General features: G+C 39.2%; 1 protein-coding gene and 1 long non-coding RNA gene across 5 annotated transcripts; one reads left to right on the forward strand and one right to left on the reverse strand.

Annotated features, from left to right (window-relative positions):
• Positions 1-6: 6 nt before the first annotated feature.
• Positions 7-4,697, forward strand: LOC111264836 (uncharacterized). Its single transcript, XR_015312825.1, has 3 exons — positions 7-141; positions 261-640; positions 3,380-4,697. It is a non-coding gene; the product is annotated as an uncharacterized LOC111264836 (long non-coding RNA).
• Positions 4,698-6,340: 1,643 nt separating this feature from the next.
• On the reverse strand, positions 6,341-21,099 carry LOC111264832 (malonate--CoA ligase ACSF3, mitochondrial). Of its 4 annotated transcripts, none has more exons than XM_022841033.2 (12): positions 20,990-21,099; positions 12,767-13,136; positions 12,235-12,466; positions 11,734-11,855; positions 10,796-10,985; positions 10,494-10,558; positions 10,037-10,197; positions 9,477-9,622; positions 8,942-9,058; positions 8,328-8,498; positions 7,058-7,230; positions 6,341-6,653 (listed from the first exon to the last, which is right to left on the reverse strand). In XM_022841033.2, the coding sequence occupies exons 2-12, from the start codon at positions 13,112-13,114 to the stop codon at positions 6,495-6,497; spliced, it is 1,884 nt and encodes a 627-aa protein (XP_022696768.1). In that variant the 5' UTR covers positions 13,115-13,136; positions 20,990-21,099; the 3' UTR covers positions 6,341-6,494. The 4 variants fall into 4 exon arrangements, with proteins under 4 accessions (XP_022696768.1, XP_022696765.1, XP_022696767.1 ...); XM_022841030.2 differs by lacking the exon at positions 20,990-21,099 and adding an exon at positions 17,709-18,009; XM_022841032.2 differs by lacking the exon at positions 20,990-21,099 and adding an exon at positions 17,383-17,625.
• Between the last annotated feature and the right edge of the window lie 392 nt (positions 21,100-21,491).

Here is a 21,491-nt window from a genome sequence, read left to right on the forward strand (position 1 = left end):
GACGTACAAAAAATGTGGTGACGGTAGTTGGAACAACAATTGGAAGATAGTGTCTGGCAAGTGAAATAGGTCACCAACAACTGCCTGTGTGATAGAGAGCAATGATAGATTGAGAAGATACTGGTGCTGATCGTTGTGATGGTACCGTTGATAGAAATTATGACGTACTAAAAAAATTAAACCAATTCCGATAGCCAGAACTGAAAACTCTACACGTTGTCGTTCACCAGGTTTTATACGTATTCGGATACTTATTTCAGGCCAGCGAGTTTCTCTAGTACAGCCTCGTTCTAGGCAGTGGCAGCGGTCATGAACAGTGGTATTGTCGTCATCGCTCTTTACATAATCGTCACCACCGTCGTCGTCGTCGTCGCCGCCGCCGAGACTGCCGCCACGCTTCGGTCCGATACGAGGACCTGCTGCTGCTGCTACGGCTTAGCTTAGCGCGCATTCATCTTACAGCGCAGATTCACAGTCGGAAGCGGATATTGCAGGTCGTAGTTGCCCTGACCATGAATAACTGCAACAACTGCACCAGTGCAGTTGCAACCAGAAGTAGCCGTTGCATTATTAAATCGAATCACGGTGCTACCCCTGCTATCAACCCTGCCACGTGCCGACGAACCACTTTCAACTTTGGGTGAATATATTTATCGTTCGTATTCTTCTCGTTAGAGCTTCTTTTCCTATTTGTGTCCTTTTTGTTGGCCGACGTTCTTTGATGTTACGTATATGACAGATGCTTCTCTAAATGACAGGTTGATACAAGGAGTATAATTGCCCGCGTATCAGCGAGACACGCATAAATAGCGCTTTTATTCTTCCTTTGGCACAAATACAAAGCGCAGCCAAAGTACCTAAATTGCAAAGCCGATATCGTCGCGGGAAAATGCAGGACACCGAAGTTAGCAACGGCACACCATATCCTCCGTTCGCTCACAAACGTTCAGTATAGTTCAGGATCTCCGCTCGCTCGATTAATTCTTTGACGTCGGCTTTACTTTGAGATAGCTTTTTAACGTTGCTGCTGTTATTACTATCCTATGAGACGAACCATAGTCATAATTTAAATAGCAAGATATTTATCTATTCTACTGGTCTACTGATGTATAAATACGTTGCATCACCCGCACTCTGGCATCACCGAAACGCGAAACGTTATTACGGGTAGACTAGAAGTAGCAGTCACCGTCACAGTAAACGCCGCAGTTACAGCTGTTTTTTCGCAGTAAATATTATCATATAACATTATGATAATACTTGAATATACTTTAATTTTAACGCCACAGTTCGTCACTGTTCGCACACGAACTGTTCCATTGCCACTCGGGAAGTCGCATCCAACAGTAACAAACTACGTCCAGTGAGAATCACACCTTTATTGGTGACACTTTGACACGAACGACCGATTGTTAACTGCAGCACGCAATTATCAGGCCGGCCGTTTTTTATTTGTCAATTCTGCGTTCGCACTATTGCTATTACTGCCGCAGGACGCTGCAGCTGGGCGATTTGTTAGTAGCAAACAGTTTCGCAGGTGGACACCGGTCACTCTGGTTTGATCGTTTGAGTAATGGCTTGTTTCTCTATCGATTGTATCTTTCCGTTTTTGAATTCGGTTTTTATTGAATGCGATTATGTGGTCGTAAGGAAACAATCAAATATGAAAGGTGACAATGGTGATGTAGTGAGGACTTGTTAGAGGTGGGCGTGAATGACAGTTGAGAAAATCATACATTTACGAGTCATCACAGAAGCACGCTCTACATGTAGACGATACTCGAATCCTAATGGAGCACACGCCAACACGCTGAGGCACGAACACGAAACGAAGACAAACAGATAGCTGGCATTGAACGGCTGTACTCAAGAGGATGCTTTCTTCTGCGCTGGGTCTCTAGTACTGGTGGTGTTATTGCATTGTTTTTCGTCACGTCACCTGAATAGTCATCAGTTCAATTCCTGTGTTTCGTATCAGTAGCCATAATGAGCATAATCATTGCATTAAAAGTAGGGAAAATGCATTATCAATGCCTTGATATGAGCGCTCTTAATAACTGTTGGATACTGTGTGAAATATATTAACAGCGTTCCCTCCTTCCTCCAAAACAAACACTGTTCACATCTGGTCCTCGAGTTGAGTTCTTGATTACGTCAACAAAGTGGACGACAATTCTCACTCGAGATACTCCAGCTGTCACTAAATTCGAAGATGGGTACGTTCTCATCAAAAACACTTCCTTTTTACCGGCGCTTACGCCGACCAGCAGTTTGCTATAATGTTCGTACTTGAACTCCGTGTTTTGTGTTCTGCAGATTCACAATACCGTTGTACATTGAACCGTAATAATGTAGTGGAGCAGGTCCGTGCGCTTTGCGAATGATGAGTCGCGTCTAGTTAACTACGATTCCGTGCTGCTGCTTCGTCTATTCGCTCGACAACAGATTCAGTGTGACTTATGGGGGTAGATATATGATAAATATCTGATGCTTTACACCCCTTCCGCGTTATTTTATCACTAACAAAAGAAGCAGTCCGAAATAGTTTAGAGTGAGAACGTCATATCTAATTGGGCCAAACAGCTTTTGACAATTTCGTCTCTATTACAAGCAATACCAGCTTAACCGCTTTCGAGGTTTTTAATAACTCTTCTTCTGTATCGATCGTTACTGGTAAATCGTATACCTCGTGGCCTCCTAGGATCGTTAGTGGGAGCACAGGGTGAAGATCGTTCTTATTCCAGCTCCTCAAGTACAAACACATGCTGATAGACGCATTCCATAAAAAACGATGATACTAATAATAACAATAAAATAGAAGCGCGAAAAAGAAAGCGACAGGGTCGTCAGTCAGTACATATTTTAAGAACAACCAGTCATCAATACTCTACGTAATCGCGCGTACGATTTTCTTGTTGGCCGCCGCTGCCTTTATCTCATCAAAAAATCCTCTTATGTTCGATGAATCACAAAGATCGGCGTATACTTAACCGGGACAGTCCACCAGGAGACGCCGCCAACATAAATTAGAGGACACGTCTGATGCCCTGTTATCGCACCTAAATAATTTCTAAATAATAATAATAATAATATTGCTGTTATTAGTACAGACTGCCCTTTGCTGCTGGTAGTGGCTAGTCAACACAATGCCATCTTGTAGTCATTCTTCTTAATATGAACACCAGTGTTACGCTTCATTACTACTGGTACTGGCTGGTAACAGTTGCAGTTCTTGTAATTACAGCAGTAGTGAGGGTTGTTTTGCTGTGAGCTTACATCGCAGAGCATTTAAATCGGTGGCAGTAACGGAGGTGCCCAATACTCATTCTTAGTTCTTTACTTTTCTAACTACTATTTGGTTGCTTTGTTATGGTTGTAGGAGTTATGGCAAGCCACCGCTGCTAAAGATATTTAGCGCAGTGTGTAGGAACTCACTCGTTGCTGGCTGGTCGACCCCTTGCTCGTACCTACAAAGGCGAGCACTGCTGATGCACCAACTAACCGACTCTTATCTTCACTACAAGAAGCCAAAAAGGCTAGATAAACGACACTGAACCTATCGTTATTGCCTCTGCAGGAACACATACGAGCAATTTTCCGGCTGAATAAGGAAAAATTAACCTCTTACTCGTGATACGGCTCCTACTTTGATACTGGACAGATACTGCTGCCGTAACCAGCATTCGCTGTTTTCTGCTCTTTGTAGGTGTTGTTTGTTCACCCTGCTACAACTGCAGGCACTACAGCTGCTAGTATTGTTAATGACCGTGTCGATATTTGTCCTCACAGAGACAGTTGTACTAAAAGTGTTGTAGTCTATTTTTGCTCTCTGGCATATCCACAGGCCCACACAATCATTCACAGCAACAACACAGAGGAGCTACATAACCAAAACAAGATGTCCCTGTTTTGGTCCATTCACCTGATGCAGACGACGGGGGCTCCCGTATGGCCAAGGCGTTCATCCGATTTGGAGAGGACAGCATGGCGCGCGGCATGAAAACAAGAAAGTCCAAAATTATAGATGTGCTTCGCTTGAAAATGTTACCCAAACTGTTTCTGTATGCGATTGGCCAGGCTGTCTATTCAAGAGAAGGTTTAAGTGTTGTACTTTTTCATTTTAGGAGCATCTTTTAGTGCATGTGATTTCAGATTAATTTAGAATCAAACACGGTTTATTCAATAACTTATTATCTAATTACAACACAACTGTGAACGACCACATAATAGCCAGTGCAAAAATAACAAGTGTCAAGCTAAAAGGAAGTTGGGCATCGACTGACGACTTGATATTGAAATTTATATTTTCTTTGAGGATTTAATAGTGATTTAATGGTACAATAGTGTTTTAAATATGATAAAACTTACTGGCTGGAAGGCTCTATTTAGAAAAACGACAATCATTTCTGAAAGATAGAGTTTGTATTTGCTCTTCAGAAGGTATATCTTGCAATAATGGATTCCATCGATTAAATCTGGAGTAAACAGTGAATTACACTGACATAATATATCACTAAAGCGAACAAAGGAACTAACACATGTTTTGTCTGTCCTAACTAAAACAATAGAAATACGTAAAAAAATGAGAAGTTGCCAGTATTTTGATCAGATGAAAATATTCAGGTTGAATTGAGACATAATTCGTGTCATTTGTTTGGCACTGTATATTAATAAATATAAATACTTAAGTGACTTTATTCTGTACGTGTCATAAGCGATTCTCTTGTGGGACTGTAAATTCAATGCCACTGCCATTAGCTTCTATTCAGGGCTTACATAGCTGGCTAGTTATAGCCTAGAAGCAGCTTCGCTGAATTGACAGATATCTTTTAAAGAGATCGTATGTATGGCACGTTGAAGTCTCGCTGAAACACGCCATGTGTAAAAACAAGACTAACAGATTAAAGCTTCTGGTCGATAATAGGCCAGAAATCTCAAAAATCCAAGGGTCCAGAGAGACTAACAAGTTCAAAAACTGCAACAAACGCAAATAGTAACAACAAACAATGCTGGGGCCTATTTGTAAGGCTAAATTGGCGATAGATACCTTTTCTCGAAATGCTGAGATCATTAAAAATGGCAGAGTCAAATGATGGCAGAGCCGTTTTAATAATATTCGAGCCCTTTCAATGCAATACGGTTAATGGATTTCCTCTTTGCTTCACGAAAATTTTTCTTAGGCCTATTGGAGGGCGCATTGAGTCAATAATGCCGCCAGTAAATTTCGAGTACCCGAGAAAGTTTACAACCAGGTTTCGTCCGCTGCAAAAATATTAGATAATACCTTCGTATGCTGACCTTTGTTTATTTTCTGAACAGAAGCTTTTTGCCTCTGCCGTGACAGGCCTGTGGTATATTTCTAGGTTCAACTGGCTTTTTGTTAGCACTAAGGATAATAGATGCACGCATGTACACTTTAACATTTGTTCCGATTTATTCTGGACACTCAGTATGTAATTTTTTAGGTATGTTATTTTGTCACGGGTAACGGAAGGTCTAAGTTAGGACACTTGACTTTTAGCAAGTGTCTTACCCGTTTAGGACCCGAATCTTCCAACTTTTAGTCACCTGTTTTAATTTTTAACTGGTATAAAAAATACTATTTAATGCATTCGGTTAATATTCTGTTATAACCTAACTGCAGCCTCATAAAGCTGAGGACAGCCGCTTGGCTTAAAATTAATTTAATTGCATGCTTTTGTTTTAAGGTCGTTTAGTAGGTAAACTCTAGTCAATAAGTAGTTATTATTCGGTGAGCCTTGTTGATAGCGACTCAAGGTGTAGACCTGGAATGTACTCGTCAGGTATCTCGACATAAGTACGTTTTTTTTTTTTATTTCAAATTGTATTACATCAAACCTTATGTCTAATAAGAAGAATATTATTGTAAGTAATAATCACAATTAATCTCTAACTGCCACCGGTTTATGGAAATCATAACTTGATACGAATAGCATATTTCAAGCTAGCTTTTATCTAGGCAATCACAGCACGAATAACTGTAATATATCAGAAAAATAAGTTCATTCGTTTATTAGAAATGATTCAACATCGAAATGTACACGTGTCAGGTAAGAATATATATTTTCTGAGCGAGTCGTGTTGGAAGTCATGTGAACAGTCTCACGAAGTCATACAGTTATCATGAAATTCGCTGTCCAGCAAAAGCTACAAAAAACTGCATGTGACCTAACAGTACTAAGTAGTATCAAGCTGAGATCATCAAATAAAAATTATAGGCAAGGATCTCTCTTGTATTTATGTTTACGGATGATTTCAAGTTATAGTGCTTATGAAAAAGTAGCTATAAGTGAAGATATGAAATAATGCAAAAAATACATAGTGTTTCAGTTTTTTTATTAACGAATGCGATCAAACCAGGCACTCTGTAAAACAATCAACATTTGTATATATATATATATATATATATACATACATAAATGCGACACCCATGCAATGATGCCGTAATTGTTTTACTGAGTCTTCCATGTTCTCTAGGAGGAGCTTGGGAATAGTTTCTTGACCAGTTCTTTCTTGTTGATTTTCCCAAGATAATTTCTCTCCAGTTTCGGCACGATTTTTAAGATCGTTGGTGCACTGTATGATGCCATGCGCTTCTTGCACCAGGCTCGCAAAGAATCCAGCTGAAGCTCCTTTAACATCCGAGTAATAACCTCATTTAGACAAAAGCGCACCCAATTCTGTTTGGAAGGCTATTGTAGCAATTATCTTTGCAAACGTATAAAGTTTGAACTACAAACAATAAATAGACCATTTTTATTTATTTCGAATTACACTACTGTAGTCTTTTAAGCGGGCTTTTTTTCACAAGTGTTTTATAAAATCGACAGCAGTTATAATTTCAACTGAAAAATCTTAAAGTCGTGTAACTTCTTGTAAATTATTTTTATATCGGTTAATAGCTTTGACATCCGGGAATCGTTCTCATAGAAATTAGTTGCCCTGGTAGTAAATAGTTTCTTTATATATAATATACGGCACTTTAATTAGCTGTTTAGTCCTATGCCTAAAAATATATCGTTCATTTGTTACTCACGCTTGCAGTGCTTTTAAGCACAACGATAGCAGCTACGCGCTCACCCCATATTTCATCAGGAACCCCAACTACCGTTACTTCATCAGTATCCGGATGACTTAACAGGTGTTTTTCAACATCAAGAGCGCTGATTTTATAACCACCTGACTTGATTATGTCGGTCGAAGCACGTCCTATTTTGTCCACACAAATATCAGCAATAACTATTGGTATCCAGTTATTAATAATAACTACTTAAGTAACAAGGGATCTGTCTCAGTTTGGAAATCTGATTATACCGCTTGCGCAAAGACGTCGCAAACAAGCCTAATATATATATATTGCGGATTGAGCTGCTTATCCCAATATAATGTTTATAGATTTCTATAATACTATGTTATAAACATACTACGGAGTATTTTGATATTAGCCAACCAATGAAATTGTTGGACAGTAGTTATTGTTCTAACAATTGCGTTTTAGACATTTACCCGCGCCGCGACATCGTCACACAGTACTATAAAACTGTAATCTAGAAGCTCAAATAGGATGTCCCTGTAACAACTACATTTCATAAATAAATCCGTTCCTTATCGCAACCGTTTGGTGCTTTAACAGAAATGAAATAAAACTCTCCAACTAACAACACACTGTTTTCAGACTGTCCAACTTCTAGCTTACTCATTATATAGATATATGTATATAATTTTTTTTCTAGTTTTTGTATCGGCAACTGACATCTTATAACAAAAAAAACTCGACATAAACATTACTATCTTGAACTAACATCTAGTTTAGATGTTCAGATTTGAGAGGCAGCCATCTTGTAGGCTATACGTGGTAGCTACATGCATGGTGTAGTGACTAAAGTATTGATATGACCTGTTACCGAGCGCCACTGACACCAATCGGTCGGAAACTCACTTTTTGAGGTAATATGTGTCTCAAGTGGTATGGTAGTATTTTGAATTACTAACCCATCGCGCGGCCTCTTAGCTAGGTACCTATAAACTATATGTGCTATAAGAAAAATACGAACCTAATTTAGCACGAGTTGCTGCGCAGTGAAGTAATGCAAATTCTAGTGAAAACAATGTACGGACTGTTATGTATAGTATCAAGTTAAAGTTAATTAAACAAAAAAAACACTTTCGACAACTGAACTTGCGTAAAATGAATAAATATAGCTAAACGTCTTCAAGACGTTCATAGATGAAAGATTATTTTGGAATAGAAGCTGGACAGGATTGCAGCAGAGATATTCGTCATAAGCCAATTAGCTGCAACTAACCCAGGATCTTGTAGACGCCTTTAGATCCGTTATTTTCAGTCATAATGCACTGAGCTATATCTCCCGTTATGAACCACCCGCACTCACTAAAGGCTTCCCTTGTCCTTTCCTTTTTATTCCAGTAACGGTTAAATACAAACGGACCGCGCAGTAGTAAGTCTCCGCTCGTATCTACAATTTACATGTAACAGCAGCGAAATTAGTGTTAGGTATAACACACAATACAGAGCAATTCTCTATGTACGCATATTTATGTAAGTCCTACACAACAGGTCATCAGGGTCTGCTCCCTTTTGTTAAAATGTACTCGCTAGACTCCAAGCAGACGTTCTCAAACTATACAGAACATTAATCTTAATAGTTGGCAATCATATAAGGCCTGACCATAGGGTACAGCTATATTGCAGATAGATTACGAGTAAATAAGCTCGTTGAGATTCAGACGAACTCTCTTCGTTTTGCTCTGTACTATCGTATTCTTGTCAAATCCAAACGCTTGCGAATACGATCTAAACTTTTGTGTAAAAATAATTTAAAAATATTCCGATTGGATCGAGCGTGTTTGGTGAGATCGACTATTTATATGCTATAAATGTGCAAAAAGACGAAATAACCTTTTTCATAAATGGTGCTTCCGTTGTAATCTCCTTTCGCTATTGTTTTTACGATTCGTCGCCCTTCCAGCTCTGCGATCAAGATCTCACTACCTCTCGTAGGAAAACCAACATAACCTGCATATATATAAGAAGGTATAACAAAATCTTTTTATATGATTACGGTAATTATTTATTCAGTCGGGCAATATAATTTGTTCCTAAGCTGCTTTACTCAGTTTGTGACGGCGGCGCGGAGGGAGAGTCGGGCAGAAAGTATGCTAAATATTAAACTAAGGTATTTAGTGCATTTCTACTAACGCACATCGCTGATGTCGTCAATCAAAAGGTAGCGGAACACAAAGTTGAACTGCGTGCGAAAAAACGATCGCCCCTAGTACGCGTTCAAGATATAGCTGCATTAAAATATACAATTTATTTTGATTTATTAATATCAAGGTGCAAACAGTATTATCATGCCCCGGCCGAACCTTAAGCTCATGAACTCTTTTCAAAGTATAAAGAGGTTCTATCAAAAAAAGTGTTGGCTACTAACCAACGTATCGTTTTCCATGAAGGTTATTTGAAAGTGGGACTCCCACTTCAGTCATGCCGTATCGTTCGAGAACCTCTATTCCCATAATTTCTTTAATCTGCCTATAAATAGGTTCCGGAAGAGCCGCTGAACCGCTGATGAGGAGCCTGTAAGATTTTTAAGTAAACATCTAAGTTAGTGCCTGCCAAATTATATAATTTATTTTATTCGACGTCACATACTGTGTGACTTCTATTAGATCGTGAAATGGCTACCAGCGGTTACCAACGGCTTTTATGAGTAGACGTGAGATTTTCAGAGAATGATTATTGGATAACTGTTAGAAGTGACAAACAAGCTGCTTGAGTATCGATGTTCTCATTTGAAAACGTAAGCCCATGCTTTTTTGGCTCAACACGAAGTATCGCCCAAGCGCCAAAGTGATATCCCTTTAAATAAATTAATACTTTACTAACGGATGTGTAACGTACTATAGTAATGAACTGACCTCTAATGGAAATTCGGCAAAATTCTAAATTATCAAGGGGTTATTGGGAAGAATTAGCTATAAAGAATCTGACCTGATGTGGCTGCGAATTGCTTTGTGAACCTTGTCCGTAGGCCAACTGGATGCTAAGTGGTTTTTAAAGAACGAAAGAAGTTGGACGTACATTGTGGGAACACCCATAAATATGGACACAGGGTTTTCGGATTCCACTTCCAGCAACAAATGTTGCCAAATCTGGAAAATTAGGGAATAACTTTATTTAACTTTCATTTAGAATGCACTATGAATATAATTAGAATACTATCATCATTCTTACAAATTAGGATTTTAGTTGTCGAAAAATGTCCAGTAGGCGTATATATTCTTTGTCAACGGTAGTGGTTTTTACGGTAGCTTAAGCACTGTTTATGAAAGGAAAAATCCTAATTGCCTGAGTGACAAGAATACATAATATATATTATCTAATTTAATGCCAAAAATGATATTAAACAATAAATAGGATAGAGAATGATTTACTCATTCATACGTACTCTAGCAGGGTCAAACTTTCGAAGCATACGGATGCAGGCGCCTGAGTAAAGCGGTGTCAAAATTCCTTAAATAGTGTACAAAATGCAAAAACGTGTTAATATTATGTCAGGAAATTCCTAGACTGTAACAATTTTGCTGGAAGGTGGAAATTTAATTGCACATAGGTACATATATATAAATGGTTTCAGCCTAGGACAGGTTCCGTTGATCTAATACCGTACTTTTGAATTCAAAATCTCAGCAGTAACAGTGGTTACGATTAAAGTGAAACAGTTTAACGCAGCATAATATTAAACCGGACCGGAAACTATGCCATGCGTGTGGTGCAACGGTAAGGCGTGCAGCATTCGATCGCGATCAGTCCATTGCCACGCATCCCGGATTTGTGATGTTTGGAACCACAGATTAACGTGACGATGCACTACACCTTTCGGCGGGCCGGTTGTCCCTGACGTGTACATTATTAGAGCGTCGTACGTCTCAAGTCCATACTGCAATTTAATTTTACATTATAGAAAGCAGGTTATTATTTTTAGTAAGTATTAACATATGCGGTTATGTATGTACTCTTCAAACATGTACTCGGCAAACTTCTAGGTAAATTTAGTGCATTCTATGCCTATACAAAACGGCCAAATTCGGGCAGGCAGTCTTTCTTTTATTATGAAAGGGTAATGTACAAACTTCTTGCAGAGATACGAAATCCTACTTGTAGGTATTTGCCATCGCAGTGTGCCACCGACAAACCATATATGTAGCGCAAACTGAGACCGCAGTTGAATCTAAAGAAAAAAAGTGATACATTTTCTATAGAATCTCTTTATTAATGAACAAAGGGTAGGTCTATTACTGTTCATCCATTATTTTAAGTCGTTTCGTGAGTTTACATGTTTGCAATGTGCTGCGAATGAAGGCTGATTATCCTATTAAAAAATTTGCCGTTTTTTAGCTTGGCCAACTCTCTTTTTTAATTCATTTCAGTCAAATCGAGGATAATTAAAAATGCTTTTTTTTTTCAATATTTCCCTAAGTTTTTTTGCCTGTAGCCGTTATTCTTCATTCTGCAGGCTTAATTCTCCGCACACTAATTAGCGTAAAAATGTTTCTTATTTTTTTTCAAAAAAAGGAACTAATAAGTAGAAATAATATGAGATCACATACATCAGTCCAGAATAATTTTATTGATACTTTCTGTTTAACACCTACAAAGCAAGAACTACAGAAAAAAAAGCATTATACCCATTTGGGCGTATTGTCCCAGCTGGGTCCTAGACCGATTTCTTCCGTGTCACCGAGAATAAGTACTGGCGTGTTGGTTTTACTTCCAAGTTCTTTTAATTTCGGTTCAAACTCCTTAGTTCCTGTAGTATGCACAATAAAGTAAACATTCTTGTGATTATTACTTGCGGGCCATGATAATAATCATAAGCATACAACAGAAGTATACCAGTGTCTAGGTATAAAAGCGAATTTGCAATGCATCTAGAAGGCTGAGTGCCTTGATGTCTAGTCCTACAGCAATGTCCTTGACATCGTGTTTCTACTACTAAGTTGCAATTTAGTTGAAGGCCTAAATTAAATTTAATGGCAGCTATAAATAATGAAACTGAGTAAATCAGGGAAACATAATAAACATCACATGTGGTACACACTTCGTTTCCGATATCTTGCCCTCTAGCATTGACAACACTTTGGAAGAAGTATGTTTTGTGACATTAAGACCTATCTGCTGTTACTCACCTATAATCAGACTGACTTGAGGGTCGTTGACGTAATACTCCATTAGGCTTATGGGATGTTCGTGGAACAGGGGGACAGCACACAAGCCATTCTTCCAAATTGCCCAAAGAGTAGCTACGTAGCGTACATCCCCCGGACAGAGGTAAGCTACCCGCGGCACAATTCGTAACCTACCTCCGTCACCGCCATCTATGCAAGGAGTATCGCCAGCGATAGTTGGTTGAACTCCGCCCTATTATCGTATCGAGCAAGTGACAAATAGGATAATGTTACACTTGACTTTTAATTGGTGTGGAGCTCGTTTACTGCATAAGCATTAAACGACACCTTCTACTCCATAACGAACATCTACTCAGGAACCCGATTCCTTTGAAACTTGCTTGTAGGTAGCTTATTCGACAATAGGCAGATTAGACTAATGTAGGGTTGTATTGAATATAAAGATTTTGTAACCCAATGATTACAGAACCTATTCTTCGCATAGCAAGCGAGGCGCTAATAAATAAATGTATGTAGTGTTGTCATTGCGTACCTTGTTGATAATCCGCTCGTGAATAGCTCCTGCCAGTTGGTACACTTCTGTATAAGAATAACTACCGGTATCGTCTTGTACTGCAGGTCGCTCAAGAACCTTTGCTAGGTGAGATCCAAATACAGGCGTGTACTCCTTAGCAAACGCGTCTTCTGTAGGGGTTCTTGAACACTGGAATCGGACGATATTGGCACTTGAAAGACCAGACGCCCGTTTATCAAGAGTTGCTCCTTCACGAAGTAGCCCGTGGCTACATTGACCTTTAGTAGAGCGACCTGGGCCACTTGCCCAAGCTGATATTTGCAACCATTGCGCCCCACGGCCAACGAATTGCCGCGCGGATTGCATGACTGGACGTAACTATTCAAGGCTGCAAAAAAAAAGATTCCTTTTTGTATATTTAAAGCCGTCATCATTTCCGTTATCTGAAATATGTCAATCTGTCGATTAGCGGCCGTGACGCGAATTTGATTCATCTGAACATAATTCACACAGAGTATTGGCCACGATACTAGTTAAAATTTTGCATTTTCCCTGATGCAGACAAACCAAGATCTTGCATAATGAATCTGCATAGGTGTATGCATCGCTCTATGTAGTGATGACACTAAGGGCGGTTAATACGTAAAAGCGTGAGTAGATTATCTTTTCATTGGTTGACAAGTGGACATTTGTGGGAGAAACTAAGATCCACTCTGTAATTAGTACGATCGTTTCAAAGCAATTATTTCAGAATACAGATTGATGTTAGTTAGTAGGCCCATGGTTTTTTCATGCTACAGGCTGAGTAGCCGACAACCAACTGAAAGAAACATGGCATGTGATACTTTATGACGGATCTGCCACTTTGCAATGTAAGCCTTCTCATCGCGGGCTTCGGCAGGAACTAAAGGGCTTCCTTCTGGATGACCTTTACGTAGTAAGCACCCTAGTAAAATCTAACGACTCTGATGCGGGATGATTCAATTAATGTAGAGGCTGAGAGTTAACCCTCGAAATGAAAACCTTATGTAATATTCAGTTTTTGAGCGTCGCAGACAAAAAGCTGCAGGCTAAATATTTTGCTGCAGGCTATTGCTAAGTTTCAGAAAATATAGGCCACGAAAGCTTCTCACTGAATTTGTCTAAAATAAGCTATAATAGTTGATACAACATTAAAGAATAACTTGCGTCGCAAGCCGACATTAAAGACCATTATGAAATAACCTTTAGTAAATGTTATATTAAATAGTGAAGTTAACTTTACATGAGAACATAAGTTTCATCAGCTCGCAAATTCCAAATTTATATCTAGGATTGGCTTGGTAGAGAATTTTCCCGCGTTAAGCCTGTAAACTTTCAATTAATATGTTTCTGCAACGGGTCTCTTTCGAGGACACGGTCGGAAAGCATAGTCAGTACAAATTTGTGTGGTGTCCCATGAACAGAGTTCTAAAACACATAATTAGAAGGCCTACGGTCAAAAATAACACTGTTTGCATGAATTATCAGTGCCAGTGGTAAATGGCGCCATAGGGTTAATTTTACATAGTACATGTAAAGTTTGCTTCTCGTAGTGTGACATTGTAGAATAACAACGATGACATGAACAGCATTGCCTGTTGCTGGTTGTTTGTTTGTGTTATGCTGCAGTTCTATTGGTTCGAGGTTACCAATTGTAACTTGTATGTCAAATATGAAATTGACTATTATAAGTCAACGTAGTACTGTGTGCACATACGCAGATGGAAAGCCTGCCGGTACTTGACAAGCATCAAAGGGTTTAATAAGTAAATCACAGTTTTTACTATCCAGTATATGGATAGCGAAAAGTCGACTAATAACAATTATTGTTACCATGAATATGGTGCAATTATGTTGGGTTGACCGCATCAACGACAGTGACGATGCTGTTGATAGTTCTTCTTAAGAATCAAGATTGAACTAGGCAACTTCAAGCCGAAATTCAGAACTGAGAACATTGCGATTGACCTGAGCGTATGCGCTTACGAAATTTAAGTAGGCACCGTGGAACACCCACATCGTCAAAGACACAGTTATTTGACACAAAGTAATGCTATGACTAAATAACGAGATGAGATGACACCAGATGAACAGCGCGCGCACTATCGCAATTAAAAACGAAAGAAAAATGGCGGGTGACGATTGATATCTAACAGCATCTTAACCTGAACCTATCTGGCTATATCACCACAGTTGACATAGACATTCGTGGCATCCATTTTTGCGAGCCGAAAATGTAATAAATCTATGATACAAAAACGGTGGCAAATTACATTTTTAAACTCTTATCAGTCAACATAATTTGTATTACTAGATAAGCCATTTCTCTAATCACTAGCAGTACTGTATTATTGTGCAGTATTCTACGTATTTGTGCCGAATTTTAGAAGTTGAAACTAAACTGAATAGAAAATACTATGATTAGCCCGTTCATTTGAATGAAACAGTGATGTTTTAGAACGACTGACGACAATTTGTTTAAGTAATTGCGACTAATTTTTCCGTTCTTGAACAGATGGCGCTTGGAGTTCGCACATCCCGTCCCGGATGTAGTTCTGATGTAGATGAGCCTGCTCATCGCAATTAACTCCGAGGCGATTTCGAGCTTCTTATAGCAATCAAGACTTAAGTAATGCATGAATTTTTATCAGTTATAATTTAAAATTTTAGAGTTTGAAAATGCAGTAACTTTTAGTTTTGACCAATATTTTTTTCTTAGTATGACATTGTATATAGGTTTTTTCGTCCCAATAGATTTGCAATGAAGTTATACATAACATACCTTTTAGCCTTACAAATCGCTGGCTACAGAAGTTTATGACGGCCACAAAACCGAATATTGCGGAACAGTTTGCATGTTTTGATTTAAACGTCTAATAAGATGCCTACACGACAATCAGGTGATAAGTCGTACACAATGACATCTAGTTTGCTGGGCTGGCTGAATGTTTAACAGCATTACATATACCCTATATATTACTTGAGTAGGAAATCTTTCTGGCACGTATCGAGCATAAGAATTTCACTATAGATTATGGAATAGTAAGAGCATTTCTAAAACAGCCTGAATTTGTTAAAAGGCATAACCATTAGTGTACCCGGCAAAGCAGGCATCGACGAAACGGTGCCAGACTTTGTGATCTATTTAAGAGTGGTGGTTTTGTCATAGATTTACCAGTAGCAACATTAAACTCTAACACGACGGTCCGCTAAAATGTAAACCTAAAGGAGATGTCTCTGATTTTTGCGCTGCCTTCAAAGGTTGCCTCCTCTTCTATTCTTATTCCTTCTTCTCCCTCTCGCCGTCTCTTTAAACAATCTGGAAGGTATATAGATGAATGATACTGCTGGCCGTTTGCAGTGGCTAAAATCCCCTATGACTTATTGGCATGGGCTATTCTGCATGCCTAAAAATCTCATCGTAGTGGTATGAGCCGAAAAAATTACTGGAGATGGCTGTATGGTAGTTCTTTTAGAAAACTTTGTCTTCCCATCCAATTAGGCGTCACGTGGTATCCATTTAGGCATACGCATTTTGACATACGAAGGCAATTCTAGCAATTTGGTAATGTTCGTTCCAACGCTAAGCCAGTGCGACTGACTATCGACTGTAAGCAAAGCCTGGAATTAAAACACTAATTTCCATGGTGTCTTATATTTCATTGAGGGTTGTTAACTAATTATCGTAGATTTATCATACTTGAATTCGCTACACCGGTGTATGATCCTGATCTTACGATTATAGAAGTTCTGGTTAGATTGTTTTAGCTCTATGGAAGGTATTATCGAGGATATAAGTAAGCTTCTTGGGTGAATGTAACTAACTTAGAACCCCGCAGCTTAGGGCCTTATCTCAAGTGTAAAATCGTTAAAGTTGCCCGTCCTTGCCGGTACTTTACAGGGTAGGACAAAGGCTTTTCGATATTCTATATTTATTAGAGCAGCAAGAGGCCAAAACGCAGCGGAAATTAGATAGAAAAAGATACAATGGAGACTCTCAAATTGTCAAATGGTTTTTGACACACCTTACATATTAGATCGAGTAATAATAATAATATAATTGATCGAAAAGCGGCACAACTTCCGGAGCACAAAGTTCGAGCCTCCAAAGATGCATAATATGTAAGAGCTGCTGATGCCAGGTCTGCTCGTAACAGCATAGTCGTTCCAACGTTAATAATTGACAAGTATCAGCACTTCACAGTATCTCCAAATGTTTGTTATTTACATACGTCATGTCAGTTTTGGCAGTAATGACATTCTTGTTCTAGATTGTCAATCTGTAGAAGATAGGCTATTGAGGTCGCACAAATAAACCAATACTAATTTAGCGATTGCCAATACAGTTTGTATGAGTATATTGTGTTACCTATCATCGATTATTGCCGCATCCGCACTTGGCGAATAGAGAAGTAAGGCGCCTAAAAGTGTCCTTTTATGTAGTAGCAATGCAATTGACTCATATTCACATTCAAATCAAACTAGCAACGTAATTTTTTTTATCTTTCGTCTTAGTAACAAATAAGGACAGATGCATTCACTTTAACAATATACGGCGAACTACGCATCAAAGCAGCATTTGATTTCCAGTTTAAAATTCTGATCATTTCCACCTTTTGTCTATTCTGTTTTGTCCGCAGGCGTATGCACTCACTAACGCTCGGCTATCGCAACTGCCGGCCCTTTCTGATCAAAAACACTGCTGCTATCCCATACAAGCTGAATACACACGTTTAGGTCAAACAGCACATTAATAATGTTGTTGTTTACAGCAGCTGTCTAAGCGCATTGGATTGTCTCATGGTCGTCACCACCATAGCTGGAGTCGGCAGCGGCAGCTGAGAAACATGCGGAAACAAAGACGGTCATATTACGGCGCTAACAGGGTAACCAGTATTCGATAGGTATTTGTTACCACTATAGTGGTAACAGCATTTACCGTGTACTAAGTAGCGATAAGGCTGCAAACGGGCACCGGTGCAGTAGCAGCGACTTGATCCGATTCATTCACTGCGAACTAAGCTGGGGTTGTCGATCGAACAGTAATGTTTGCCTCTTGCCTATTGCTCGCTGTCCCTTTTTCCTTCGGGCGGCGACGAAGGCGGCCGATCAGGCACCGCGTACACCGCCAGCTGCCAGCACAGCTTCCCGTGAACCGGAACTGTTGTCATTGCTCACACTGCGACGTTGGCAACGGCAAAGACGGCAGCAGCTGCCACTACGAACACTGAAAGAGCATCGGCCCGCCTTTTCTCAGCGGACTGACTCGTTGGACGGGTGGCCGGCCGGTATTAGTCAACTGTTCGGAGGTACGTTGATCACAGGTCGAGCTTGCCCTCGCTCGCAGCCAACGTACATAGCGTTGCACTAATAGTGATTGCATTGCCACTAAAGCCCTCGAACTGGCTGGCTAGTCAGCTATCCAGATATGATGATATGTAGATAACCAATATAAGGGACAAACAAAGCAGTTCTTGGACGCAGTCTTATATGGTGTTGATAGAACTGTTGTCCGCGAAGCTCCAGGGCAGGCGTCAGCGCTCCGTACTTTCATAGAGAGGGTGACAACAACTAGCTAAAATTGAAGTTATCATAGGTAGGCCTAACGATCAGGCGACGTCAATACGCATACCTTCATCTTGTTTGATCTTGAACCATGACTGGAGCAAATGCTGAAGCGAATGTCTTAAAATATTTTAGAGAAAGGTATGATTGAAAAAGTTTGCTAAAAACGGGTTTGAGTCTAAGCAAAATATTTAACATCAGCTATGCAAGTTAATGATGTTAATAAATAATCATGCCATTCTTGACAGTATGTCGAATGTAAATAATCTAACTTTGAGCTAGTTTTGTTACACGAAAGTCTTCTGTGGGTCATGATCTCGATACCTTCGCTATTCTATCGTTACTACGTATTCTACTGATACATACATAAATGCAATAAGACGAACATTCAACTATAAACAAGTATAAAATTGACACTTTCTCTTGGAATAGAACAGCAGATCGTTGTAAAACTTTTTCTAATTTCCATTATTAAAACACCAGCCAAACTGGACATACCTTAGTGAACTCAGTTATTCATGTTTAATTTACTTATTTCAATGTCCATTGTAATTCTGATTATAAACTTATGCTAAAAAAATGTTGCGTACGGATCATATGCCAACAGACAATCCGCAGATTTGCTTGGATGCTGAAGTTTTACAAACAGGAACTTTTCGCTAGAGTAGAAACGGCAATGGCACTATTGAAATAAATAATGCTAAATATTTACAAGATAAAGAAAAAACCAAGAAAACCACGTTTTTGACAAAAGGATACTTTTTTTTACAAGTAAATAGGGCGAGGATGAAAGAGAGGATGTTCTATTCTAAATTTAAGATCTTCTAAAATTTTTAAGTGAGTAGTCATTCCGTGCTCCGTGTTCGTTATCGCCTTAGTTAGGCCGCATCGCTTCAGCTGAAGCACTCTGGTCTCACACAAGAGAATTTTTTCCGTCGAATGATTTTTCCCTCGTATGTTTCCCCCATGCTAAGAAATATAAGTTATTTCTACAGAGTTGGCGCTGGTGATAAATAGTAGAAAGTTTCTTATATTTGTTTTTCAGCTTCTGGAAGTAAAGAAAAATTAATGGAGTCAGCTAAAGGTGAACGCACATAATTTAAAGGTAGCATTAACGAGCATATGTGTTATAGCGGGTATAAAAAGTTACAGACTCTCCTGGAGAATGATTGAGTGCTGCCCAGCTAGAAATTCATAGAACCAGCAAGGATTGGTTCTTCGACCGCCTATCAAGCAAGTCTGTCGGTGTTTATCCTGTTGTGAAATAACATAACGAAAATTAATTAACTAATTTTAGCGCGATAGCTGTTTGAGCATCATTTTTTAAATCCTTAACCGCATGATAAGTATCCGTGACAGATTTCTGTATTGACAAAGATTTTATAACATTTCGGAGAGAAAAATGCTTCAAAGCAAAAGACACTTCGTGCTGTTCCATTACAGTACACAAAACCATAACTACCACAGCTGCGCTGCAAAGTGTTAATATCCATCGAGTTGCCACGTATACGCCGTTTTGTCTATTCAAGTGCTAATTTTTGCGCAGACTTCGTTTCCATCAAATTATATTATTATGTGCCATTATTATGTGTACCTGTGAATTTTCTTAAGACATCTCTCTGTCGAAACTGGTTATGTTTCTGTAACACTTTTCATACAATAATACCTTCCTTATGCCTTCATTATGCTCGCTTCATTTGTTGGACATAAATAAGTAGTGAGCGGTAAAGGAAACGACAAAAAGTTACCAGTCCTATAAAAAATTAGATAGTAGTTGTCGTTGTATCTCTAAATCTTTGCACCGCTTCTCCTCAAGGGGTTATTACAATAGTTTTATTGCTTCCCTCCCTGCGCGTAAACAACGCATTAACTATGGTTCTGACGGAAATATATTATTCAGCTAAGCTATTGCTTCTGTCATCTTTCACATTCAATATGATCTTGATTCTGCCATTATGCATTACCGCAGTTGAAGCTATGGCTGAAAAGCGCTGATTTGATTATGGGTTTATTAGTTTGGCTTATGAATGATAACCTCTTGTATTGCTTCCCCTTCCTAAATGTTTATTTGCTGATGCTTTACTTAGCATACTGGACAGTTTTGTCGAATCTCTGCTAGACAGTTTCCGTCGTTTTGTCAGATTACAATATTTTAGCTATAGCTTTAGCGGAAAACGTCGCTTAAGCAATTGCTTAGACGCTATTTTGTTACGGATAGTATCACATTAAAGATCACATTTGTTGCCGACAAAAATTATACCCATATTAGGTAGTACTGCATTACGCAACAGTAGCACTGTCGTTCCGACAGTCGGCTACACCTTCGAAGTTCGGAACACTGTCAGTGCATACAGTTCTAGTAGTAAAAAAACAACGTCCAGAAGTGCTTAAGATGTCTATGAAAATTGTTTGCGTTATTATAATGAATACTTTAGTTCATCGCGGGACTGCGATACTAGCGCCGAACATTTGCTCGGGTTGTTTCCAGTGTACTGAATTTTCTCGCAGCCCTAAACCCAATAGACGAATGTCGAGCGTCCTCCACACCATAAATGCACAACCTGCAGCTTGGTTACATACGCATGCTTTTTCTAAGGCGCAAAATCGGTAAGAAAATACGAAATATCGCTAAAACGGCTGTACTTATAAACTCACTCCGGGTTTCAAGGTGGCACGGAATCCACCGCATATGTCCACCGCCGAGGGATGTAACTTATGGATTTTTTGTCGAAAATGCGCTGTTTATCATTTTAAAACCATAAACGCGGCACTAACACGAGAAACGTATCATAGAAACGTCAGGGGCAAATCTCACTAACATCCTCTCTCACGCTCTCTTGGCGCCCTCCCTACATATCGGCAGTATGTCTATATTCTGCAAGCGTCCAGGACAGTTCTTTCCATTCTTAAGAACTAAATAACTCCGGATATCGCTAAGTTGATGTTTCCGACCACTGTTCCATCATTACAAATAGTAATAGTGCGCTCATAACATCGTTGCCACTCTGCTCAATCAAAATTACAATAGACGACTGGAAACTTCGTTCCCTACCACTCACTGTATACAAGAAAACAAATTAGTATTAGGCCATCTGGTTCAAAAGGTATCCCTGCCTGTCACCATAAGCATATTTACTATTGGCTTGAAGCTCTGCCC

The sequence above is a fragment of the Varroa jacobsoni genome, unplaced genomic scaffold, assembly GCF_002532875.2.
Source record: "Varroa jacobsoni isolate VJ856 unplaced genomic scaffold, vjacob_1.0 scaffold_902, whole genome shotgun sequence".
NCBI lineage: Eukaryota > Metazoa > Arthropoda > Arachnida > Mesostigmata > Varroidae > Varroa > Varroa jacobsoni.

Bases quoted from the DNA above. Each gene is read 5' to 3' on its own strand.
- LOC111264832 (XM_022841033.2), bottom strand. From the start codon at position 13,114: ATGCAATCCGCGCGGCAATTCGTTGGCCGTGGGGCGCAATGGTTGCAA. The intron at 9,059-9,476 runs GTTAGTAGCCAA...ATATATATGCAG, and splicing joins TCATGGAAAACGATACGTTG to GTTATGTTGGTTTTCCTACG. The intron at 8,499-8,941 runs GTTATTTCGTCT...TGTAAATTGTAG, and splicing joins AAGCACCATTTATGAAAAAG to ATACGAGCGGAGACTTACTA.